At 49.6% G+C, this 27,632-nt stretch overlaps 1 protein-coding gene across 1 annotated transcript in view; it reads left to right on the top strand.

The window, feature by feature from the left end:
• The window catches only part of slc5a9 (solute carrier family 5 member 9), a 117,931-nt gene that overhangs the window by 4,841 nt on the left and 85,458 nt on the right, over positions 1-27,632 (top strand). The window contains exons 3-4 of the mRNA XM_072510933.1: positions 17,606-17,710; positions 24,094-24,258. Of these exons, the coding sequence (XP_072367034.1) occupies positions 17,606-17,710; positions 24,094-24,258 (270 nt within the window). The remainder of the gene's footprint in view (positions 1-17,605; positions 17,711-24,093; positions 24,259-27,632) is intronic.

Below are 27,632 nucleotides of genomic sequence, written 5' to 3'. Positions count from 1 at the left end.
TTAAATCAAAGATTTGAGCCCTCAGAACATTTGGACCAAGGTAGGGTGTTTTAAAGGCAATTCCAGACTTTGGCTGAGTTCTTAAAAATTTGTTTTTTTTAAAGCATCTAGACTGCCACATGGTATGGCATCCATTCTGAAGTCTGGCTGGCCATAGTGATTCACGAAACAAACTGACCGATTAATAATCAAAACACTTTTGAAGGCTAATTCAGCTTTAGAACTGAATTGTTTCTCGCCCTTGAAAACGCCTTGTGCTGAGGGAAAGTGAAGTCCAGGGGGGCCCCAGGAAGAGCGAGGTCCAGGTGGAACCAGAGGAGAGTGGAGTCCAGCATGGCCCGAGGATAGTGAAGTCCAGGTAGGCCAGGGAAAGTAAAGACCAGGCTGGCCGAATGAGAGTCAGGTCCAGGCAGGCCCGAGGAGAGTGACGCCCAGCATGACCCCAGGAGAGTGAGGTCCAGGTGGGCTCGGGGTGAATGAAGTCCAGCATGGCCCAGGGGAAATTGAAGTCCAGGCGGGCCGGGGAGAGTGACGTCCAGCATGGCCCAGGGAGAGTGAGGCCCAGGCAGGCCCAGGGGAGAGTGATGTCCAGCATGGCCCAGGGGAGAGTGAATGAGCAGGGAGAGTAAAGTCCAGGCAGGACCAGGGGAGAGTGAAGTCCAGCAAGGCCCAGGGGAGAGTGAAGTCCAGGTGGGCGCAGGGAGAATGAAGTCCAGCATGGCCGAAGGGAGAGTGAAGTCCAGCATGGCCCAGGGAGAGTGAGGTCCAGCATGGCCTAGGGGAGAATGAGGTCCAGGTAGGCCTGGAAGGATGAAGTTCAAGATGGTGCGGCAAGAGTCATAGAGAGCTACAGCACAGAAAAGACCGTTCAGCCCATCGCATCTGCGCCAGACAAAAACAACCACCGAAGTATTCTAATTCCATTTTCCAGCACTTGGCCCATAGTCTTGTATGCCTCGGTATCGCAAGTGCACTTATAAATAATTCTTAAATGTCATGAGGGTCTCAGCCTCCACCACCCTTTCAGGCAGCGAGTTCCAAACTCCCACCACCTTCTGGGTGAAAATGTTTTTCTTCATATCTCCTCTAAACCTCCTGCTCCTTACCTTAAATCTATACCCCTGGTCATTGGCCCCCTCCACCAAAGGGAAAAGTTTCTTCCTGTCTACTCTACCAATACCCCTCATAATTTTATACATCATGTTCACCTTCATTTTCCTCTCCTCCAAGGAAAACAACCCCAGTCTATCCAATCTCTCTTCACAGCTAAAACTTTTCAGCCCATGCAGCATCCTGGTAAATGTCCTCTGCACCCTTTCCCGTACTATCACATCCCTCCTATAATGTGGATTCCAGAACTGCACACAATACTCTAGTTGTGGCCTGATCAAAGTTTTATACAGTTCCAGAATAACCTCCCTGCTCTTAAACTCTGTGCCTTGCCTAATAAAAGCAAATATACCATGCGCCTTCTTACGGTGTACACCCACACTATGGTCCCTCTGATCCTCAATGCTTCCCAGGGTCTGGCTATTCCTCATGTATTCATTCCCTGCCTTGTTTGTCCTCCCCAAGTGCATCACTTCACACTTATTCAGATTTACCACTGGTCAATTTATCTGGCCAGCCCATCTATATCCTCCTGTAGTCGAAGGCTATCCTCCTCACTATTTACCACTCCACCAATTTTTGTATCATCTGCGAACTTACTGATCAACCCTTCTACATTCATACCTAAATCGTTTATGTAAACGACAAACAGCTGATCCCCGGGGGACCCCACTGGACACAGGCGTCCAGTCAGAAAAACACCACTCGGCCATCACCCTTTTCCTCCTCCCACTGAACCAATTTAGATCCGATTTGCCAAATTTCCTTGGACCCCATTGGCTCTTACCTCCTCTATCTCCCATGTGGGACCTTATCAAAAGCCTTGCTGAAGTCCAAGTCGACTACGTCAACGGCATTTCCCTCATCTACATACCTGGTCACCTCTTCAAAAAATTCAATCAAGTTGGTCAGACATGACTTCCACTTAACAAGACCATGCTGACTATTCTTGATTAATCCCTGCCCCTCCAAATGCAGAATAATTCAGACTCTCAGTATTGCCTCCGATTATTTCCCCACTACTGAGGTTAGACTGACTGGCCTGTAGTATCCTGGTTTATCCCTTCCTCCCTTCTTGAATAATGGAACCACATTGGCTATCCTCCACTCCTCCAGCACCTCTCCTGTGGCCAGAGAGGAATTTCAATTATTGCCAGCACCCCTGCTATTTCCTCCCTTGCCTCACTCAACAGCCTGGGATTCATAGAGACATAGAAAATAGAACCAGGAGAAGGCCATTTGGCCCTTCAATACCCTGATCCTACCTTCCCACCATATCCCTTGATCCCTTAAGCCCCAAGAGCTATATCTAATTCCTTCTTGAAATTACACAACGTTGTGGCCTCAACTACTTTCTGTGGTAACAAATTCCACAGATTCACCACTCTCTGGGTGAAGAAATGGCTCCTCACCTCAGTCCTAAAAGATTTACCCCTTATCCTCAAACTATAACCTCTAGTTCTGGACTCCCCTACTGTCAGGAACATTCTTTCTGAATCTACCTTGTCTAATCCTGTCAGAATTTTGTAAGTTTCTATGAGATCCCCTTTAACTCCAATGAATATAATCCTAACTGATTTTGTCTCTCCTCATATGACTGTCCCACCATTCCATCCTTCAACCGCACTTCGGAAAATCAGACCATAAGACGGTTCTCCTCCCGGCATACAAGCAGAAACTTAAGTGGGAGAATCCGGCTAAGAAGGTTGTGCAGTGCTGGTCCGAGGAAACAGAAGAGTTCCTACGTGACTGCTTGGAGACGGTGGACTAGTCCATATTTAAGAACTCAGCGACCAACATAAACGAGTATGCCACCACTGTCACACACTTCATCAGCAAATGTGTAGACGACTGCGTGCCAAAGAAAGCAGTACATATGTTGTCCAACCGGAAACCATGGCTTAATCAGGAGATTGACCCCCTACTGAAGGACAGGTCTGATGCGTTCAAGTCAGGCGACCCTGACCTATACAAGAAATCCAGGTATGACCTCCGCAAAGCCATCCGGGATGCAAAGAGACAATATCTGACCAAGCTAGAGTCACAGACTAACATTACAGACTCTCGTCGGTTGTGGCAAGGCCGAAACAACATAACTGGTTACAAAGCGCACCCCTCCCCGATGAACTCAATGCATTCTATGCTCTGTTCGAGCAGGAAACCATCAATCCGCTGTTGATTGCCCCAGCAGCCCCGGACACACACATACCCATATCACAGCTTCCAAAGTCAGACCGGCCTTCCTGAAAGTGAACCCTCGGAAGGAGACGGGTTCGGACGGGGTCCCTGGTTGTGCACTCAGAGCCTGTGCGGACCAGCAGGCAGATGTGTCCCCACCTGCTTCAAGAAGACCACTATTATACCGGTGCCAAAGAAGAACCAGGTAATGTGCCTCAATGACTACCCTTCGGTGGCCCTGACATCAATTGTAATGAAATGTTTCGAGAGGGTGATCATGAAGCACATCAACCCCATACTCCCAGGATGCCTAGAACCATTGCAATTCGCATACCGCCGCAACCGGTCCACAGCAGACGCCATCTCCCTGGCCCTACACTCATCCCTGGAGCATCTCGTCAATAAGGATTCCTACATCAAACTCCTATTTATTGACCAAAGCTCCACCATCAACACCATAATCCAAGCCAAGCTCATATCAAAGCTCCAATACCTAGGACTTGGCTCCCCACTCTGCAACTGGATCCTCGACTTTCTGATCCATTGACCACAATCAGAAAGAATAAACAAACAGTACCTCTTCCACAATAGTCCTCAATACTGGTGCCGCACAAGACTGCGTACTTAGCCCCCTCTATACTCATGTCATGAGAGTGTCGCTTTAAGAAATGTTTGGCTGCTCATGTTACTGCAGTGAGGTCAGAGTGTGGGTGCAGCTGAGCTCTGGTTCTGCTTTTTAGTTTCACTTTGAGAAAAGCTTGGGTGTGTCTGTCTTTTTGGTTTCTTTTTTCAGTGTGTTGCAGCTGAAGTCACCCAAAGCAGCTGTATTGTTGATCTCTCTCTGCCATGAAGGAATATCTCTTGATCATTTGGTGAATTCAGAAATTTAAATGTTTTCAGTGTTGAATGTGATGTGCTCCTGTTTAAAGGTTTGTTAAGTCTTTTGGGTGTAAAATGACAGCATATAGGTTACTTAATGTTGTATTCTTTGGGGGTTATCTTTGAATTAATGGTTGCTAAGATATTCACTGTTTGTTTTAAAAAGGTTAACTTGAGTTCATAGAATAAATATTGTTTTGCTTTAATAAGGAACTTTTCCATTTCTGAAGTACCACACTTGTAGAGTGGGCCGTGTGCTCCCCATACCACAATCTAGTAAAAGTTGTGGGTCAGGTGATCTCCGTGATACACTTTGGGCTTCTAAACTCTGGCCCACAATAGTAACAATAACAATCTCTCCCTCAATGCCAAGAAAACTAAAGAGCTAGTCATTGACTTCAGGAAGCAAAGTACTGTACACCCCTCCGTCTACATCAACAGGGCCGAGGTGGAGATGGTTGATAGCTTCAAATTCCGAGGTGTGCACATCACCAAAAATCTGTCCTGGTCCACCCACATCGATGCTACCACCAAGAACGGGCTTACTCACTCTTCCAACTTCTTCCATCGGCCAGGAAATACAAAGGTCTGAGAACACGCACAAATAGATTTAAAATCAGCTTCTTGCCGACTGTTATCAGACTCCTAAACGACCCTCTTATGGACTGACCTGATTAATACTACACTCATTTATGCTTCACTCGATGCCTGTGACTAGATATTTACATTGTGTACCTTGTGTTGCCCTATTATGTATTTTCTTTCCTTTTCATGTACTAAATGATCTGTATGAGCTGCATGCAGAAAAATACTTTTCACTGTACTTCAGAACTCGTGACAATAAACAAATCCAATCCAATCCAAGGAATCAATTAATGTATAGGGCGTTGGTGGGGCCACACCAGGAGTATTGTGTGCACTTGTGGGGTCCTTATCTGAGGAAGGATGTTCTTGCCATGGAGGGAGTGCAGCAAAAGTTTACCAGGCTGATTCCTGGGATGGTGGGACTGTCATATGAGAAGAGACTAAATCGGTTAGGATTAAATTCATCGGAGTTTAGAAGAGTGAGAGGGGGATCTCATAGAAACGTAACAAAATTCTAGCAGGATTAAATAGGGTAGATTCAGAAAGAATGTTCCTGATGGTGGGGGAACTAGGGGTCATAGTTTGAGGATAGGGGGGAAACCTTTTAGGACTGAGGTGATGAGAAATTTTTTCACCCAGAGAGTGGTGAATCTGTGGAATTTGTTATCACAGAAAGTAGTTGAGGCCAAAACGTTGTGTAATTTCAAGAAGAAATTAGACATAGCTCTTGGGCTAAAGGGATCAACAGATATGGGGAGACGGCGGGATCAGGGTATTGAACTTGATGTTCAACCATGATCATAATGAATGGCGGAGCAGGCTCGAAGGGCTGAATGGCCTCCTCCTGCTTCTATTTTCTAAGTTATATGATTGCACCACGTTCCAGGCAGCAGCTGGATTCTCAGTTTTCGGGACTATGTCCCCACGCCGTCGTGAAAACTGTGGTCTTTTACTCCAGGAAAACTGGCGTCAAAAGGCCACAGATTCACAGTCTTGCAGGGGGCTAACAGGCAGCTGTCGTGGAGCTCGCAGCTCTAGCTGTCGATACGGCCCCCCGCACTTCCAGCCGGCGCGAGATGGCGCATGCGCGGGAGCACCAGCGTGTGCTGGCGTCATCCCAGCGCATGCGCAGGGGGGGGTTTCTCTGCGCCGGCCATGGCGGAGGTTGACAGCAGCTGGCGCGGAGGGAAACAGTGCCCCCATGGCACAGGCCCGCTCGCGGAACGGTGGGCCCCGATCGCGGGCCAGGCCACCGTGGGGGTACCCCCCGGGGCCAGATCCCCCCGCGCCCCCCTGAGGACTCTGCAGGCCGCCCATAGAGCCAGGTCCTGCCGATACGGACCTGTTTTGATTTATGCCAGTGGGGTCGGCCGAAAACGGGCAGCCGCTTGGCCCATTGTGGGCTGGAGAATCGCGGCGCGGCGTGATTCCCGCCCCCGCCAAAACCCCGACGCCGGAGAATTCGTCAGCCGGCGTCGGGGCGGTGGGGCGGCATTCACTGCTATCCGGCGGGGCGGGCCGTACCGGCACTGAGGAGTGGCGTGAACCACTCAGGCGTCGGGCCGCCAGGAAGGTGCGGAATCCTCCGCACCTTCAGGGGCTAGGCCGGCGCCGGTGGGGTTGGCGCCGCGCCAGCCGGCGTGCAGGGGGCTTGGCGCCACGCCAACTGGCGCGAAGGGGCTCCGCCGGCCGGCGCGAGTTGGCGTGGGAGCGTCAGCGTGTACTGGCGTCATCCCATCGCATGTGCAGGGGGGTTCTCCGCGCCAGCCATGGTGGACCGTGACACCAGCCGGCGCGGAGGGAAAGTGTGCCTCCATGGCACAGACCTGCCCGCAGACCGGTGGGACCAGATCGCGGGCCAGGCCACCGTGGCCAGATCCCCTGAGGACTCCGCAGGCCGCCCGCAGAGCCAGGTCCCGCTGGTAAGGACCTGGGGCAGGATCCTCCTGTTTTTGGCCGGTTCCACCGGCATGAAATACACCAGGTCCTTACCGGCGGGACCTGGCTCTGCGGGCGGCCTGCGGAGTCCTCGGGGGGGGGGAGGCACGGGGGGATTCCGCACCTTCCGGGTGGCCCGACAATGGTGTGGTTCACGCCACTCCTTGCGCCAGAACGGCCCGCCCCGCCGGATAGCGGTGAATCCCGCTCCTGGCCTATTTCACACCGGCGGGACCGGCCGAAAACGGGCAGCCACTCGGCCCATCACGGGCCGGAGATTCGCCGGGGGGGCCGCTGCCAACGGCCCCCAACCGGCGCGGCCCGATTCCCGCCCTCTCCGGCGGCGGGGTGGGATTCACCGCCCCCCCCCCCCCCCCCGGTGATTCTCTGGCCCGGCGGGGGGGTCTGAGAGTCCCGCCCAAGGTGTGATTGTGACTTCATGACAACAGAGCCAGCCGACAGGATAATTGAGGTCGTGATAGCATATACCCCGAAGTAAGACATCTTGGACCAACCCACAAGGTTAGACTATGGCAGCACCACTACAAAGTGGACGCAAGTACAAAGCCATACTAAAGGGTATGCAGAGTCTACAGGTTATCTGTAATTTGTTCATCGCTGGAACAGTAACCATTACAGGAAAGCATAGTGAGCAATGTTGTCGGTGTGGTCTCATGTATATGCCCAGAAATTACCCAGTTTTTAACACCGCAGGCAAGACCTGTGGCAGCAGAGGAAGCACCAATGCAGAAAGCAAAGGCCTGAACAAGTGGTTCAACTTCATGAGAAGCCACATCTTGAGGCCAAACGGGGACAACATTTCAATTAACCAAGAGTGTGTACCAAACAATGTAACGACAAGTGGCTGGATTCTTCGTTCCTGAGTGTGGACGCCGGGACAGGGGGCGGGATTCTCCGACCACCCGCCGGGCCGTAGAAATACCCGGGGGGGGGGGGGGGCGGCGTGAATCCCGCCCCGGCGCCGGCTGCCGAATTCTCCGGCGGCGGGGTTTTGGCTGGTGTGGGAATCGCGCTGCGCCGATTGGCGGCCGCTGGCAGCCCCCACCCCCCCCCGCTGATTCTCCACCCCGCGATGGGCCAAGCGGCCGCCGGCGTGAATCAAATCAGGTCCATACCGGCGCGAGCTGGCTCTACGGGCGGCCTGCAGAGTTCTCGGGGGGTGCACCCGCGGTGGCCTGGCCCGCGATCGGGGCCCACCTATCCGCGGGCGGGCCTGTGCCATGGGGGCAGTCTTTTCCTCCACGCCGGCTGCTGTCAACCACCGCCATGGCTGGCACGGAGAAGAACCCCCCTGCGCATGCGCTGGGATGACGCCAGCACACGCTGGCGCTCCCGTGCAAGCGCCAACACGCGCCGGTCGGCGGAGGCTCTTCGCCGCCGGTTGGCGGGCGCCAACCCTGCCGGTGCCGGCCTAGCCCCTGAAGGTGCGGAGGATTCCGCACCTTCCGGGCGGCCCGACGTCGGAGTGCTTCACGGCCCTCCTCGGGACCGCTACGGCCCGCCCCGCCGGTTAAAGGTGAATCCCGCCCAGGATTCGTGGACTGCCACGACAACAAAACTGGCACCGAACCTGGACCGATTCAGTGACCCTGGAAGGGCTAGCACCAGCGCCACGTGAAACACAATTGATTCCAATGGGAAATGGTGCTGGATTTGCTGGGTCCGTGCATTACACTTGGGAGGCTGACAAGTTACAGCCGCATATACACACTTTACTCCCCACACATCCCATTCCAGCCAACAAGATGCCACAGGCTGCACTGGACCATGTCCAACCCACTGATGGGTCGGCTGGGGCCAGAGGGCACATAGGGGGGGTGGCCTGGGGAGACACCCATACCACCTCTGGCTCTAAGTTCACTGGCGCCTGTTTCATGATTTTTAAAAACTCAAGTGAACCTCACCATCGGGAATTCACACGAGTGGAGGAGGAGAATCGTGTAGGCCCCAGAGAATACTGGGTCAGGCCCACTAATGATATGCCAACAGCGTTTACTGTAGGTGCTTTCTGGAATGCATTGACGCCACTGTCAGGGCACTGGAAAATTGCGATTTAATGATCATCTTTATTATTGTCACAAATAGGCTTACATTAACACTGTCAATAAGTTACTGTGAAAAGCCCCTAGTCGCCACACTCTGGCGCTTGTTCGAGTACACTGAGGGAGAATTCAGAATGTCCAATTCACCGAACAAGCACATCTTTTGTGACTTGAGGGAGGAAACCGGAGTACCCGGAGGAAACCCATGCAGACACGGGGAGAATGTGCAGACTCCACACGGACAGTGATCCAAGCCAGGAATCGATCCCAGGTCCCTGGCGCTGTGAAGCAACAATGCAAACATGAGTTGGGCCGCATTTTCGGCGTTAAAATCGATTCTTTGCCCACCAGCGTCGGCTGCCGGAGAGTTCCGCCCAAGGTCCAGGAAATGTTTAGTCAAGATGATCAGATAATGAGGATGGCCAGTCTATTGACACACAAAGTCCATCAACAATCAGTGTGGTGAACATCAAAGAATGTCTTGCCACAGTGGGGGGAGTACCAACAGAAGCCTTTATCACCATACAGATTATATGCCAACAGATGAAGGCTCAGCATAACCTATGTGCAAAACTGGATACCAGTGCAAATACCTTTCCACTTCATATACTGAAAAACCCACAGGTTTGGCAAGTGATGATTCAACCAACCAGTGCCAAACCCACCACGTACAATGGCTCAGAGACTCCATCCCCGAGATCCATTACACTCAAATGTCACCACAAAAGCCCACCCTTGTTACCCCAGATATTTTTATGTTGTGAACAGTACAGGTCCAAGGTTCACAGGCCTGGCATGCAGGGGTCAAATCCAAGTTGCCATCCACAGTGTCCTCAACTCAACGATGATGACTAAAGACCATAAGGAGCACCATTGGAAATCCTGTGCTTAACTAGGTTAGATGGCGTAACTCTGCAACGTTGACATGTGATTCCAGACTCATGGCCTTGTGGTTGACCCTTAACTGCCCTCTGAAATGGCAAGCCGTTCAGCTCAAGGGCATTTAGGGACGGGCAACAAATGCTGGGTTGACAGCAAAGCCCACATCCCACGAAAGATTAAAAAAGGTAATTAGCCAATAGGCTCAGTGGTACAGTTTGAACAATAGGTATACCCATTCCAAACATCTAAACTAGTGCAGAACTGCTACTCGGCAGACAGGTGCCGACAGACCTCCCCAGTCGCTACTCCCAGGAGTACATGACAACTTGATCGAAAAACGGGGTGGGGGGGATAAAAGATGTCCATGGCCAGGATACGGGTAACAAATTACCCAACCTGAACATTGGACAGTAATTTTCAGTACAACACTCAACTGATGGTACCTGGAATCCAGCAGAAATCATCAGCGTATGCTGATACCCAGAATCATATCGTGACTGAACACTAAGTGAACTCCATTGCAACTAGAGCATGGTCTAAGACATGACATACAGCAGCCTTCAGCAAAGATTACCATAACTAAAGTTGAATGGATAAGCAAACCTCCAAATTATAAATATCAGAAATTTGTAAATTTATTGGTTTGTGTTAAACTACATTTAGTCAGAATGTTATTTCCTTTTGCTGTCATACAGACAGTTTGATTCTTTAGGCGTAAACCTTTTGTTCGAAAAAAGAGGAATGTTTTGATCTGAGGTGAATGCACATGTAATGAGGCATATCATAAACCATGTCAATTACCATCACTTTAACAAGGTAGTCATTCCGTGACTTGTAATCATAGAATTTACAGTGCAGAAGGAGGCCATTCGGCCCATTGAGTCTGCAATGGCTCTTGGAAAGAGCACCCTACCTAAGCCCACACCTCCACCCTATCCCAGTAACCCCACCTAACCTTTCCGATCACTAAGGGCAATTTAGCATGGCCAATCCACCTAACCTACACATCTTTGGACTGTGGGAGGAAACCGGAGGAAACCACACAGACACGGGGAAAAAGTGCAACCTCCGCACATACAATGATCCAAGCCGGGGATCGAACCTGGGACCCTAGAGCTGTGAAGCAACTATGCTAACCGCTGTGCTACCATGCTCCCCCCAGTGTGCAAGCAACAGGGTACAGATCAGATGTTCTATACTCAGCCTCCTAATAAATCTATCTATGATTATCTTATTTTCAAATAAAGAACCCACATTATTGTTTCGCCAATCCTTGTGTATGATTGGTATGTTTACATCAAAGAAGATGAAGAATATAACAGTTTGAATACTGCTCCCTGGGAACCCCACACTATACCTTTCTATAATCCAAAAAACAATTGTTTACCTCTACTATCTTTCCTGTCACTCAACAAATTTATCTCCATGCTGCCATTGTTCCGTTTATTCCATAGGCTTTAACTTTGCTGACAAGCTTGTTATGTAGTACTTTATCAAACATCTTTTGGATGTCCAAGTATACCACGTCAACCGCATTACCCTTATCAATCCTTTCTGTTACCTTATCAAAAAACTCAATCAAATTAGTGATTTGGTATTTGAGTATTGCTGTAAAAGGGAAATCAATAAGACCAAAGGGAACAACAATTTATATGCCCGCAAAAAAGGTTGCTATTTTGTTGGCAAGTGGACTCTTGATCGGTTGAGGTATTGTCATGGAGAAGGCACCTGGGAACAGTTATCCCTCAAGCTTTTGTTTAATTGAAAGAGGATGAAGGCCTGGTGTAGTGGGGAAAATTGTACAGCTATTTGACTGTAGTGTACTCCACCGTCACGCTCATGATAAACCAGACGATGACTCTTGGAGTTACGAACAAAGCTTTTATTACAGTTATAGCTGAGCTAGTATGCAGCTCACGCGCCACACAACCCAGCTCCCGGCCCTGTACAGACAGTTATACTTCACATCAAGTTCCATAAATTAGTGTATGCCAATCATTTGTTATTTTTTCACATTTTCTCCCAAATTTACACCCACCAACAATAAACAATAGTCAGTAACAAATATGTCAATCCCCATATCAATAACAACGATCCCATCCTCCCACCAAACTAAACATTAGCCCGCATATTCATATAACCAAATGACAAAAAGGAATTAGGGATCACCCATAGTCGCTACTAACACACCCCTCCCCCCAACCCTCCCACCCGCCCCAACTAATGTTCGATGTTATACAGTTCTTGAAAGTGCATAATGAATAATGCCCATTGTGGTAGTCTGTGTCGAGGTATTACGGTACCTAGTAATGCTGGAACACCATTGGTAGATATTATATGTTTCCCATTGGTTAAGCTGTATGGTATACCCTGCAAGGCGGGGTATAAGAGCCCGTGCCGTCCCAGCAGCCTTCTTTCTGTACCTGAGCTGCTGGGGGAAACAACTAGCTGATTAAAGCCTTCAGTTGGACTACAACCTCGCTCTAGTAGTCATTGATCGTGCATCACCCATGAATTGCAGAACCTCTCCATCCTTCCCCTCAGTTCAAACTTAACCTCAAGAGTCAAGAATTCCAACAGGTCCCCCCGCCACGCCAGGGCACAGGGTGGAGAGGTTGCTCTCCAACCTATCAGGATCTGCCTTCGGGCGATCAACGAGGCAGAGGCTACAACATCTGCCTCTGCACCCGTTTCCAACCCTGGCTGGTCCAATACCCCGAACATAGCCTCCCGAGGGCCCGGGTCCAGTTTCACGCGCACCACTTTAGAAATTACCCTAAAAACCTACTTCCAGTAATCCTCTGGCTTTGGACAGGACCAAAACATATGAACGTGATTAGCGCCCTCCCCCCGCAACATTCACACAAATCTTCTATTCCTTCAAAGAATCAGCTCATCCTCGCCCTTGTGAGGTGTGCTCTGTATACCACCTTCAGCTGTATCAGCCCCAACCTCGCACACGAGGTGGATGCATTCACTCTCCGGAGCACCTCACACCAGAAGCCCTCCTCCATATCCTCTCCCAACTCTTCCTCCCACTTTGCTTTGATCCCTTCCAGTGGTGCCTTCTCCTCTTCTAAATTAGCTCCGTAAACCACCGACACTACCCTCTTCTCCTGTCCCCCTGTTCTCAGCACCTCCTCCAGCAATGTGGAGGCCGGCTCCACCGGGAAGCTCTATATTTCCTTTCTGGCGAAATCCCGAACCTGCATGTATGTGAACATTTCCCCTGCTCCAGCCCATACTTCGCTTCCAGCTCCTTCAATCCTGCAAACCGACCCCTAAGAAACAAATCTTTTAGTGTCTTAATCCCCTTCTCCTCCCATTTCCGAAAATTTCCATCCCACTTCCCTGGCTCAAACCTGTGGTTCCCCCGAATCAGCATTTCCCTTGACCCTGCCCCAACCCGAAGTGTTGGCGAAACGGCCTCCAAATTCTCAATTAAGCTATTATTACCGGACTCCCTGAGAATTTCCCCGGGGCCATCGGAGCGGCGCTGTTGCTAGTGCTTTCAATCCCCACCCCCTGCACAAACTCTCCTCCATTCTGACCCATTGGGAGTCAACACTTCTGACCCAGCTCCGCACCTACTCCACATTCGCCGCCCAGTAATAATACATCAGGATCGGAAGACCCAAACCCTCTGCCTGCCTTCCTCTCTGTAGCAGCACCTTTCTAACTCTGGCCACCTTCCCTCCCCATATGAACGAAGTAATCCTTCCCTCAATCTCTCTGAAAAAAGCCTTTGGCATGAAAAGCGGCAAGCATTGAAAAATAAACAGAAATCGTGGCAACACATTCATTTTAACCGCCTGTATCCGATCCGCCAGTGACAGAGGGAGACCATCCCACCTTGCCAGATCAGGTTTCACTCTCCCCACCAAACTCGAAATGTTGTACCTGCGGAGCACCCCCCCCCCCCACTCCCGGGCAACCTGCACCCCCAGGTACCTAAAGTGAGTCCCTGCCCAACGGTGTTATTAGTAATCTATGTCCAATCATGACTATCGACATCATTCATAGTATATAAAAATAATTAACCAATCACATTAAAGGTCTGCATGCTTAATTAAACTATCCAATCACTACAAAGGCACATATGCTGTCTTGCAATTAGTGATATCGGTGGTCCAATAACTAGGGTGTAGCTATCAATCCCCTTCCTCCCTGCTGTTTTATGGCACTTCGAGGTATGGATGCTATCCATCAACCTTCCCTGCAGTTGTCAGCAGACACCTTGGAGCCAGAACAAATGGTAGGTGGTCCTGTATTGTTATACAGACCTTGGGCGCGATTCTCCGCTCCCGTGACTAAGTGCCCACGCCGTCGTGAACGCCATCGACGTTCACGACGGAACGAAACGGCCCCGATCTCGACCAATTCAGGGCCCGTAAATGGGCTAGGATCGGGGGCGTCGGACTGGCGTCGTGGGGAAAAATGGCATGCCAGGCGATTCTCCAAACCAAATTGTTATACAGACCTTGGGCGCGATTCTCGCTCCCGCGCCGGTTTCTCTGAATGAGGACCTCCTTTCCTCTGTGCCCCGCAAGATCCACCCAACATCTTCTTGCGGGGCAGCCTCGGGGAGGACGGCAACCACACATGCACGGGTTGGCGCCGGCCAGCCCACGCATGCGCGGGTGATGTCAGTTCGGTGGCGGATGACGCGGCGCCGCTTTTATGCGGCGCAATGCCCAGCGTGCACTGATGACGCTGCTTTAGTGACACGCCCCCCCCCCCCGAGTTTCTCGCGGCCCCAATCCTAGCCCATTTTCGGGCCCTGAATTGGTCGAGATCGGGGCCGTTTTGCGCCGTTGTGAACCTCGATGGCGTTCACGACGGCGTGGGCACTTAGTCGCAGGAGCGCAGAATCGAGCCCCTTGTGGTTTAACACCTGCAGAGTTCCTGCCTGGAAACTGGTCCCAACTAACAAATTGTGTCCTTGTGGTGTATTTTCACAAATTGGCAGCTTATCTCCCACAGTCAGAACTGAAGGTTTTAACTTTTCCACTAAGTAATAGAACTAGAGTTTTTATACTCTTTGAAATGTAATATCTAATATCTAAAAGAAGCCTGGACATGTTCTTTGCTTGCAGAGGATAGGGCTCTGCATTTGAATATACATAGCGTCTAATAAGCATAAGTGAGCCACACTGTGAGCCTAAACATAAACTTGGCCAACAGCCATTCCCTGGTGGACTGTTAATGTGAGTACAGAATGTGGCTAAAAACAGGGCTCGACATATATACAGAATATACGCAAAAATATTTTGGGGCTGAAAAACTTGAATTGTTTAATTCGCCGAATTGGTTTATACCTTGCAATATACAGTGTCACATTTCCAATTCTCCAATCTTATGGCACCACCCCTGCATCTAAGGAGGTTTGGAAGATTATGGCCGGTGCTACCTCAATGTCCAACTTTATGTCCCTCAGTATCCTTGGATGCACATCAGCTGGTCCTGGTGACTTATCAACTTTAAATGTGGCCAATCTTTATACTGCCTCCTCTTTCTTAACTTTGATCCTATCCAGTATCTCAGCTACCTCCTACTTCATTGTACTACGACTTTGTCAGCTTTCTTCCTCAGCAAGGGACCTCGTCCGAGTCTCTTTCTGTTCTTGCAATGCAGTCTGTCTGCTATTGCTTTATCCCCACAGCGCTTTCAAGTCCCCTGCTGATCTCACAATGTTCTACATAAGCAGTTTAAGGGAAGATGAGCAAAATCTTGGTCAAAGAAAATTAAGGAGCATCTAAAAGAAAAACAAATGCCGCAGGCGTAGGGATGTTTAGGGAGGCAATTCCAGAGATTAAGGCCAACGCAGCTGAAGGCACAGCTGCCAATAGCGGAGCAACTAAAATTGGGGATGTTCATGATGTCCGAATTAGAGGAGCGCAGATATCTCAGAGGGACACAACGCTGAAGGGAATTATAGAGGTAAGGAGGGGAGCGAGACCCTGGACAGATTGTAAACAAGTATGAGAATTTTAAAATTGATCCCTTGATCAGGAGTCAATGCAGTTCACCATGCACAATGATGTTGAGTGAACAAGACTTGTGATGGTATTCTGTGCCCTCCTCCTGTGGAAGGTTTTGTGGCAGGGGGAGCATTTAATCAGGCAGAAGAATGACTGGTAGATACCTCGCCACTTTCCCATCTCCACCCTGATTACGTCTGTGGTGGGAAGCCATCAACTGAGGCTATTAAGTGAGAAATTAAGTAAACATTCACTGCAGATAAGTGGAACTTGGAAAGTAGATAATCTGAAGGAAAAAATGAAACAAACTGTCAATTAATCAAGATAAAGCAAACAGATATAAAGGGCCGGATTTTTGTATCCCAATAAATTCAGGAATCGGGGCAGAATTCAGGTCGCAGGATCATAAATTTGGATTTCCACTTCAAAAAGAGCCCACACAAACTTCTCAGAGGTGGGAAAAAGTTTAGGATAGGTTTGGTTCACGACCTTCCTGATATTGGGGTTGTCATTGACAAGCCTATTTAACATCCCACAGTATTTTCATCAGGTCAGGCAGGATTTGGGACACCAGTTAAAAGAGTTCACAAACTTGGGGAAGTCTGCTGAGGAGTTGGGAACATTCTGGCAGATAAGTGTAAAATGTTTTGCTAATTTCAGAGGTCTTAGTGAGATGCTGTATTAAAAGCAAAATGTGCTTTTACTGCATTGATTGATCATATGGTTCTGTTCTGAAAAGGTATGTTGACCATTACATTAGCCAGGACTGTGCACATGTTGAAATGCATTAGAGTACTTTTCCTATTTGAAAACACGCTATTGCAGATTCAAAACTACAGAAGACAGGGCTTGGAAACCATCCTGTTTTGATCCGAGCAGTGATTTAAATTTCCAAAATCCTTTAACCTAAAAAATGGGCTGCTGCTTAAGCTTAGAGAAAACACACAACTACCTGCTCTTCCTCTTTGATTGACAGGCCATCTGGTTTGAAATAGAAAATAAATAATCCTCTTTCAGTTTCAAAAGGCTCCATTGACTGGAGTTGTAATGGTTTGTTTTTCCAGTAGAGTTGATTAGGAATGCGTGGCTGAGTTGTAAATGTTTGCAAAATATCAGCATGTGGTTGTTTTTCACCATTGTTCGGGAGACTGCAAGCTTGGTTTGATTTTTTGAAGAGGTTATAATAGGATTATCCTAGGCAACAGGCCCAAACCTTGCCCACCCACATCGCAGAGACAGAAATACAGCAGCAATTGAAGGAGGTGGGGTGTTTGGGTTGTCAAGCCCTGACTTGCATTTCCTGATCCCAAGTTAACAATTCAGCCTCGAGACTCAAAACCTGAAGATAACGGTAGTCAACCGAATTGATTTCCTTTGATCTGAACATTACTTAGAATAAAAGGCTGGATGTAGAACAGTATGCAATGTAAGGAAATTACAACATCATGGGATTACAAAAAACATGGCTCAGCCCAGGATTTGGGAGCAAATTCAATATGCAAGAGTTTAGAACGCTCTAGAATGTTTAGAAAACAGATATGCAAGATTTTTTAAAATGATAATCAAAGCAAGATGGAAAAGAGGAATTATTCACCTCTGATCGAGCGATATTCACTCTTTAATCCCAAAGTCCTTCACTAAATCAGCTTTCTCTTTTCCACTTTTTCCCTTGGAATGACTAGCTGGCTTCTCATAAAGGGATTATTTCTTCGACCACACTATTGAGGCATCTGGCGACAAGTAATGCTGAAACCTGTGAGCACAAATGTTGTACTTGAATCCATTTCTTTGGTTTCACATTCGAGAAAAAAAATCTGAAAGTTATTATTGAAGATCAGATATGAATAGACATGCTTAAAGTTGTAACTTAATAACAGAATTACCACTGATGCATTTCACAGATGTTGGAAGTCTCAGCGAAATGTACATTATAAAAAGAGCTTAACATTGAAACCAGCATAACATGTTTTATTCTCAATATATTAACAGATTGGAGCATCACTAATGTCCAGTAATGTGGGCAGTGGCCTGTTTATCGGTCTGGCAGGAACAGGAGCTGCAGGAGGCATCGCTGTTGGAGGTTTTGAATGGAATGTAAGTTCAGCTATTGCAATTTCTAACTTATTAAATGCTATATCTTACCCTGATAAACTGCTTTTTTAAAAAAAAAAATCTAGTCAGGCTATAGTATGGCCCCTGTTCTTCCACTCACAGTTTTGATTATTGTTTAAAAGCCTCCCCATGTTGAAACAGAAATCCTTAATGTACTGCATGGTTCAGTCTGTGGCGTAATTTTACCAGAGAAAATCTGGGCCGGATTCCCCGTTTCAGAGACTAAGTGCTGCTGCCAGGATTGAATCGGTGGGTGTTCTACGACCCCAAAAGCGGCGCTGGTCCCAGAGCAATTCAGGATCCGTTAATTCGCAGGGATCAGGATTGGCACTCGAGAGGCTGACAAGGTGCAGCCGCATATAAGCACTCCACTTGCCCCACACACTAATTTCAGCCAAGAAGATGGCAACCCAAAGCGTGGCAACCTCGTTTTGCCGATGCAGAGCTCGAGACCTGCTCGATGCCATGGAAGAAAGGCAGAGCACCCTGTTTCCCAGACTGGCCAGCAGTGCTGTAAAAGGCTGCACACCCTCCTCAGGGCAGCCAGGGTGAGTAACCAGTACTGTGCCCCTGGCACCAACACCCATCCCACACACCCGTATCCCCCCCAGCTCAGAGGGCGACCGAACCTCATCCGCCGGCAATCTGCTCGTACCCCACCCTGCACCACATTCCAGCACTCATACCGCCCGCCATGACCGGGAGCCCTGCACACGCAGACCACTAGCTGTCCGTCCCCTGTGCTGCCCAAGTCCGACTGCCTCACACTGTGCATTCCCCAACCCAGCCCACCTCCCCCAGGGGATGTCAGCGCACAACCACAGGTAGAGAGAGCAGACTGGGAGGGGGGGCAGGGAGTACATGAAGGGGTTTCAGCAAACATCCAGTGTCTGCAGGTGCGGCTGGAGGAGTCCAATGCCTGTAGGGGCAGGAGGTGCTGCTGATCATGCCTGCTACCCAGGCCAACACTGAATGGGTGGCACCTGCGGTGGAGGCCTTGGGGATGGACGTATCAGCCGGAGTCAAGATGTCCAAGGCCTGGGACACTCTGTGTGGGCGGTGGCCGAGGCACATGACGGTGGCCCTGTCACGGACAGTTTATGTACCGGGGCCACCTGGACATTGCAGCAACACTCCAGACCTTGGCCTAGTCACAACAGGCCATGGCTGCAGGCGTCGACAGCATTGCCTAGGCACTCACTGACCTGAGCCAGTTACAGAGGGATGTGGAACTGCCCTGTGCTCCATGGCTGCGAGTATTGAGACCCCCCCCCCACTCCTGTCCCTGGTGCATTCGATGGCCAGCGGGCAGAACAGGGTGGCGCCACACCAACTGGGACACCCGAAAGACTGCCGGGCCCATCCAGGCCCGGTCGCTCCAGAGAACAGCCGCCAAATGGACTCAAGTCACAGGGCAGGAATCACAGCAAGCTGCCTCCATCCCTGATTTACCACCCGGAAAACCATCCAGATGGAGCGTTACGGCCCGTAAGGCAAGAAAGTTAGACACCAGTTAAGTTGGCACGGATGTAGCACACAGGATAGCCTGAGGGGCTAGGGCACAAATGTGTGGATACATGTTCACCTGTTCACAATAAACATCTGTTCACAAACGTTCCAATCTGCCTCGGTGCTCTGTCAGAAGGGTGTGAGAGATGGGCTGGGCTGGGCTGGCTGCAGAGGGCATTGGGGGCTGCGATTGTTGGAGGTGGACACAGACCAGGTCAGCCACTGCACATCGCCCGGTATACAGCCTCGCTCCCTCCCTCTCTACCCCACTTCCACCCCGGACCCTGGGCAGGATTCTCCGCCGGCTAGATTTACATTTTGCCGGCACCCGGGGGTTTCCCGATGGCATGGGGCTGCCCCACAATGGGAAACCCCATTGGTCCGCTGGCTTAATGGAGAATCCCGCCGGTGGGCCGAGGCAGAAAGGTGGTGCGGCGGGGCGGAGATACCAGCCCCATGTCCCTACCTCCACCACCTCAGGGGCTCGATGGGACCGTGTGATGGAATTACCAGCTCTCATGCAGGGATCAACCAGGCAGATGGTGGAAAGTGCTACCGAGGGAAGGAGGCAGATGTTGTCGGACAATGCGGAGCACCAGAGCTCATTACAGAGCGGGTCATCATCATCCTCTATCCCATGGACCAGACCTGCTGATACTGCCAACCCTGGGCCTGCACCCCATAGTGAGGCAGGTAGAAATTATGGAGGGGTTGCAGACATGGGGGAGGGTGGGTGGTGCAGGGAGGGTGGACATGGGAGGGGATGGTCGGCCAGGGTGGGGGGTGTGGGGCTGGGACAGGATGTTAATGTTGCTGTTGGCCAGGCCCCCTAGTCGGTGAACCTGGAGGCATGGCACACACGTTGTGCGATCTCCTGTCGATGCCCCGGCCCCATTTCCTGCCAATTCTTGCCCTCCTCCACATCCTCCTCACGGACGAGGACTGGCGTGCAACCCCTCCTCCAGCACATCGACCCTCTGCGGAGCTATCTTGTGGATGGCGCAGCAGCCCACCACGATGTGGGAGACTCTCCTAGCGTTATACTGGAGGGCCCCTTGAAGGACAGGCAGTTCTGGTACAACACAAGGCTTAGTGCCGCGCCTCATTCCCACTTCCTCCTCGGCCTGTTGGGTGGCTGGCTCTCCATCCTCAGCGACTGGCTCCGCTGATGCAGGGCCCTCTCCGAACAGCTCCTGCTTGTACAGCCTCAGTGCATCTCCCTGGGCTGAGACGGCAAGGCAGGTGCAAACATTCCTGGTTGGATTCCGAAATCCATTTTCTGCAGGGGGTGAAAGGCAGACATGTTAGCATGGTGCACACCCCCGTGCCCAACCAACAGGCTACACGGTGTCCCCGGGCTGGCCCCGGCCGATTCAGCAGGTGTTGCTCTGCACAACCACAGGCCACGGTTTGCGGTCAGTGGGGTGCGCAGCAAGATGGGTGCCTTGCAGGCCGTGGCAATGGCGGTCCATGCCTGTGCAATCTGGTCCTGTTATACCGTCAATTCACTGTGAGACCGTGAGAACGAGTGAACATTAGGCTTTAATATCTATGAACTCGCCTGCCAGAGTCGGCTGTACAAATGAGTGCCACCCACAGGTGGTCGGACTATATACGGCCCCGGTGAGGGCGGAGTCAGAGGCGGAGCCCACCGGGGTTCTAGTACAGTACCTGGAAGTAGCCCATATCTTCACTTCCAGGTCATGGGTCACATCATTATACAGACAGTACAGACAGCTCATGCATTAGGTGAAATACATTCACCACAGGTCCCGTGGGGGGGAGCATCCCAACTTCATGGCCCATCCCCTGCTAAACACCGCTACTCTCCCCAGCCCTGGCAATGCTCCCTCCTCCAAGCCAGCCCGGCCAGCAACAGGACCGGCAGCCCACGGGCTGTGCCTTTGGGAACATTTCCTATCTCCTCTCTCTCCCTCAGCAGCCATGGTGCCTCACAGATCGAGGTGCAAATTTGCCTTTCTGGCAATCAATCCCCCCCCCACCATTTGAAACGCCCCCCCCTCGCTTTTGACCCTCCCACCCTCAGGGAGGCCCTGGGAACAAACCTCTCAACCGCCCCCCCTCCCCCACCACCTGCTAAGGCTTGATACCTGGCAGTGCCAACCCTGCGCTCTAGTAGTGCCTCTGCCAGCCTGGCGGTGCTACCCCAGAACCCGGGCACTGCCAGGCTGGCACTGCCAGGGTGAGCGGGTGGAACTGCTACGCTGGCAATGCCAAAGTGCCTGAGGTAGTGTCAGCGTGACCCCAGGTATTGTTACAGCTGGTTCAGGTTTGTGGAAACCAGTACTAAACAGTGCCCTGGCGAGGTCTCCCAGGCGCAGGCCTAATGGCTCATTTAAATATGCTGATCTGGATCATGCCCAGTCAGGGAAGATCCAGATTGTGATGTCTCTCGAGACTCCGTTAAATCTGGCGAAGGATTTCAAGCATCGCAAATCTTGCGAGGCTCACCAACCTCGTCCCGACACCAAAACGGGTGCGACAAGGCAGTTAAATCGTGCCCTTTATTGAGCTGCAGTCAAATACTGTTTCTAAATGTTAGACGCCACAAAATAAACTCACCTTACAGATTTTAATGCTTTTTTCTTGTCTTAATTTCATGATGTGTATTGGATTCTGAAGTAACTATGTTGGAGGTACTGAGTTACCGGACGGAGCGAGTCAGGTGATCGGCCTAATGTGGAGCCCAATGTGCGGCAATTCACCCAGCGCACCCGGCTCCGTGCCAGGCACAATGGGATCACTGAATCACGGCCTAAACATTCCTTGGGTTTGCATATTCCAGGGATTCACTCCACTGGGTTTATTACAACTATTTACAAAATAGTGTCATTTGATTCTGTCACTGTGACCATGTGTGTTTTCTACACCAGATTCAAACACATCTTCAATAGGCATGGGACAGATCTTGTACTCCAAGGCTTCTGCAGAGAATTGATGGAGTAATCCTCTTTGATGCTTTTGAAATATCAACTTGTTTATTCTCTCCACAAATGTTGCCTGCCCCTGCTCGGTGTTTTCAACATTCACTCGTTTGTTTCAAATTTTCAACCTCAGTAATGTTTGGTTTTGCTTTATAATGAACAAAGAACAAAGAAAAGTACAGCACAGGAACAGGCCCTTCGGCCCTCCAAACCTGTGCCGATCATGATGCCCTGACTAAAAAAAAACTCTTGCCCGAACTCGATTTCCTCCCTATTCACGTATCCATCCAGATGCCTCTTAAATGTTGCTAATGTGCCTGTTTCCACCACATCCTCTGGCAGCGCATTCCAGGCTCCCACCACACTCTGAGTGAAAAACGTAGCCTGCACATCTCCCTTAAATTTTCCCCCTCTCACCTTGAACCTGTGTCTCTTGTAATTGACACTTCCATCCTTGGGAAAAGCCTCTGACTATCCACCCTATCATAATTTTGTAGACCTCTATCAGGTCTCCTCTCAGCCTCCATCTTTCCAGTGAAAACAATCCGAGTTTATTCAATCTCTCCTCATAGCCAACACCCTCGAGACCAGGCAATATCCTGGTGAACCTTCTTTGCACTCTCTCCAAAGCTTCCACATCCTTCTGATAATGCAATGACCAGAACTGCATGCAATATTCCAAATGCGGCCAAACCAAGGTTTTATATAGCTGCAACATGATTTCCCAACTCCTGTACTCAATGACCTGGCTGATGAAGGCAAGTATGCCATATGTGTTCTTAATCACCTTCGCCACCTGTGTTACCACTTTTAGGGAACTGTGGACCTGCACGCCCAGATACCTCTGTATCATAGTGTTGTTAAGGGTTCTGCCATTTACAGTATAATTCAATACTAGATTTGATCCTCTAAAATGCATCATCTCGCATTTGTTCGGATTAAACTCCATCTGCCATTTCTGTGCCCAAGTCTCCAATCTATCTATATCCTGTTGGATCCTCTGACAATCCTCGGCACTATCAGCAACTCCGCCAATCTTTGTGTCATCTGCAATTTTACTAATCAGACCACCCACATTTTCCTCCAGATCATTTATATATACTGCAAACTACAGAGTGTCCCTGCAGAACACCACGAGCTACAGATCTCCATTCAGAAAAGCACCCTTTCACCGCTTTGACTGATCCCTCAGCTTTACTGACAACTGAACCAAACTTGATACTTAGGGAACAAGCTTGGGCCAAGTTTCTGTCTGCAAATAGTTTTTTAAAAATTATGAATCGCAAATTAATTTAACGGGATAGCCCCAGGGCTAAAGTGAGACAAATAAAAATATTTCAATTTTGTCACGGTTGTTTGAATTATCTCCACGTCTCATATAGACAAAAGGTGAAACTGAGTTGAAATGGACAGCAACATGGTTTAATGTAAACCATAAAATTGATACAGTACGTCTTTGTGTTCCTCATGGAATGAATGCGTATTGTTAATAATCATTAGTAAGGGGTTAATGCATTTTATCAAAATAACGCAGCACGGTAGCACAAGTGATTAGCACTGTGGCTTCACAGCGCCAGGGTCCCAGGTTCGATTCCCCGCTGGGTCCCTGTCTGTGCGGAGTTTGCACGTTCTCCCCGTGTCCGCGTGGGTTTCCTCCGGGTGCTCCGGTTTCCTCCCACAGTCCAAAGACGTGCAGGTTAGGTGGATTGGCCATGCTAAATTACCCGTAGTGTCCATAAGGGTTGGGAGGGGTTATTGGGTGGAAGTGAGGGATTAATGTGGGTCGGTGCAGACTCGATGGGCCGAATGGCCTCCTTCTGCACTGTATGTTCTATGTAATCTATGTAATCTATGTAACGTTACTCTGCACACAAGTAGCATTCTGAGTGCTATTCTTTCTCCTTGTTTTAGGCTACTTGGGTTCTGGTGGCTCTTGGCTGGATTTTTGTTCCCGTGTACATTGCTGCTGGCGTGGTCACTATGCCTGAGTATTTGAAGAAGAGATTTGGAGGACAGAGAATTCGAATCTATATGTCCATATTATCTCTGATCCTATACGTGTTCACTAAGATATCAGTAAGTAGCAGATGTGTTGCTGTGTGTCATTTCACTACTCGAGTGTCCCTGGAGCAGCACCGGTACCCACGTTAGATTTCTACATTTTATATCACAAACACCGGAACAACATTAATCTCAAAGTTCCAGATGGAGTACCAGCAGTGAAGTTTCCTGCATTACTCCTATCGGTACAGTGCTTTCCAAACTCAAATTTGCCTTTCACTGTTTTGCAATTTTACTGTATTTAATCAAAAATCCAAAACATTGTAGCAAATCTGGAAGAAAAGAGGAAGTGCTGCAAACAGTCTGGAGTTCAGGCACCATCTCTGGGGACAGAAGAGGAGTTAGTGATTTATTGCACAGGAGGGAACACACTCACCACACACGTGCATACACTCACAGAAAACGTGGACAGACTCACTCAAAAGTGTCTGAAAGAATAAATAGAAATGGAAAAAGAAAATGGTTAAATTCAATGAGATCATGACTGACATAATTCACAACTCCATTTTCCCGCCTTATCCCATAACCCTTGAGTCCCTTACAGCTTAAAAATCTGACTATCTCAGCCTTGAACATAAACGGCCCAGGCTCTTCAGCTCTCTGTGGAAAAGAATTCCACAGATTCACTACCCTCTGTGAGAAGAACTTCCTTCTCATCTCTGCCTTAATATTCTCTGAGATTTTAAAAATATTTTTATTCAAATGTTTTCCATTTGATACAGAACACCAAAACAACACATCCCATCTAAACAACACCCGAGCCACAAACCACCCCCTCAACTGAAAAAAACCTGAGACCCCCCCCCCTTACACCCTGCCCACCCCCCCACCCCCCCCCCACCCCCCCCCCCCCCCCCACCCCCCTTAGCATCTAACGGTGACCAGCTCTTTGAAATACAGAATAAACAGCTGTCATCTCCAGTAAAAACCCTCAAATGTTCCCCTAACGGTGTATTTGACTTTCCCGAAGTATAGGAACTCCATCAGATCCCTCAGCGACACTGAGATACTAGGTCGATAAGATGACTTTCAGTGACCCCATCAGCACTCGCCTCAGAGCAATCAACAAGGCGAAGGCCAGGACATCGGCTGCTGCACCTACCTGCAGCTCCGGCAAGTCTGACGCCCCAAATATGGTCACTAAGGGACAGGGCTCCAGTTCCATTTTCAGAATCTCTGACATGTTGCTAAAGAAGGAGACCCAGAACCCCATGAGCTTAGAATACGACCAGAACATGTGCATAAGGTTGGCCGGACACCCTCCATATCTCTTGCACTTGTCCTCCACGTCTGCAAAAAAACGACTCATCCTGGACCTAGTCAGATGAGCCCTATACACTACTCTAGTTGTATAAAGCCAAGCCTCGCATACAAAGGCGTGGAGTTCACCCTCCGCAGGGCCTCGCTCCACATCCCATCCTCCAACACCAGCCACAGCTCCTCTTTCCACTTGATGTACACGTCATCACGCTCGTGACATCACTCTCAAAATGGCCAACAGCCGTTGTACGCAGTTTTCGTTGCTGCAACACAGTATTAATGGCGTCAGCCACGTTTCCCGATTTCGTGCTCTTTTCGTTTGCCACAAACTCCGCATATTCAGAGGATGCCTGTTGACTGGCTTTGCACCTATTAGTCGTGTTTTCTAGCGTTAAAATCGGTTGTCTAAGCATATTGTCACGCAAACGTTTGTCATTTATCCCAAATACAACTCGATCACGCAGCATTGAATCAGAAGCTGAGGAAACGTTACAGGACTGCGCTCTTAACTTTAAAACTATTATGAAAGAATCTACCGACTCCCTTCTTAACTGCAGCCTTTTTCTGAACATATAGTGCTCATAGGTCTCATTCACCTGCTTCTTGCAGTGTGCATCGAACGTCTGTAGCACGATGTTATAATTTGTTTTATCTTCATCAGCAGTAAATTCAAAGGAATTATATAGCTCTAATGCTTGCATCCCAGCCAAATTTAGAAGAAGTGCTACTTTTTCTATGATCGGAAGAATTTTCTAGCACGGAGGCAGATAGGAAAATATCAAACTGCTGTTTAAAGAATGCCCAGTTTTGAGATAGTTTACTGTTTGTCCTGAAGTAGTCAGGCTTCTTGAGACACTCCATCTTACGATTTGTCTTCTGTGTAGATTTTCTTTTTTTTTCTTTTTTTTCAAAACTCTTTTTATTGGCTTTTCTCGTATTTATAAACAGTTATAAACAGTGAATATACATTACATTTTTCTTGCCCGCGCTAATTTACTTTATTTTACAGAAGTTTGTTTTGTCCTTCATTGAACTAACTTGATGCACAATCAATTGCACAAAGACTAAGGTTGGGTACAACTGTGGCTTTATTGCAGTCAGATGCGTGGCCTCTTGCTGCAGCTGGCGAAATGGCAGCTGAATGGAGGACACGCATATGTATACTCCTCCTACTGGGCGGAGCCAGCTGGCAGGGTCTACCGGCGAACCTGTAGTACAGGTCTGACCTTACATCCCCTAATACAGGTATTCAGTGGTTCACCACATTCACCCCCTGTTAAAAATGAGTCCGGCGGGGGTGGTGTGGAACTATATAATGTGTTGAACTTATTCACAGTGTCGTAGAAACAACATGAAGAGAGAGAGAGAAAAAATTGTCCATTTTGAAGGTCCAGTTAAAGGTTCAATCTGTCTGGAGCCTTGACGTTCCGCTGGGAGCGGCGTAACAGTGGCGGCGACAGCAGTGCTGGCCTGCTGTTAGATGACTCCGGGAGCATGCCAAAATCTTTGTCAGCCTCTTGCGTGGGCAGGGGAAGGCGGGATGGGCCTGGTGGGGACAATGATAGAAGCGCCGAGGAAGGGGAGGATGGCGCCGGGGAGTGTGTTCGGTTGGAACCTGACGGTGCCAGGTCCCTGAGGGAGAAAGTATCTTGGCGACCGTCGGGGTACGCAACGTAGGCATACTGTGGGTTGGCGTGGAGCAAGAGTACCCTATCCACCAACGGGTCCGCCTTGTGGAGTCGGACGTGCCTGTGGAGCAGGACCGGTCCTGGAGCTGCGAGCCAAGTCGGGAGCGACACCCCGGATGTGGACTTCCTGGGGAAGGTAAAAAGACGTTCATGGGGTGTGTTATTCACAGCGGTGCACAGTAGTGACCGGATGGAGTGCAGTGCATCAGGGAGGACCTCCTGCCAGCGAGAGGTTGGAAGGTTCCTAGACCGTAGGGCCAGCCGGACGGCCCTCCAAACTGTCCCGTTCTCCCTTTCTACCTGCCCATTTCCCCAGGGGTTGTAGCTTGTCGTTCTGCTGGAGGCGATACCCCTGCTGAGCAGGAACTGATGCAGCTCATCACTCATGAATGAGGATCCCCTGTCACTGTGGATGTAGGCGGGGAAACAGAACGAAGATTG

This window comes from Scyliorhinus torazame, chromosome 7, assembly GCF_047496885.1.
Source record: "Scyliorhinus torazame isolate Kashiwa2021f chromosome 7, sScyTor2.1, whole genome shotgun sequence".
Classification (NCBI taxonomy): Eukaryota; Metazoa; Chordata; class Chondrichthyes; order Carcharhiniformes; family Scyliorhinidae; genus Scyliorhinus; species Scyliorhinus torazame.
The sequence above is the reverse complement of the archived record's forward strand: the minus strand, read 5'-3'. Positions and strand labels throughout refer to the sequence as shown.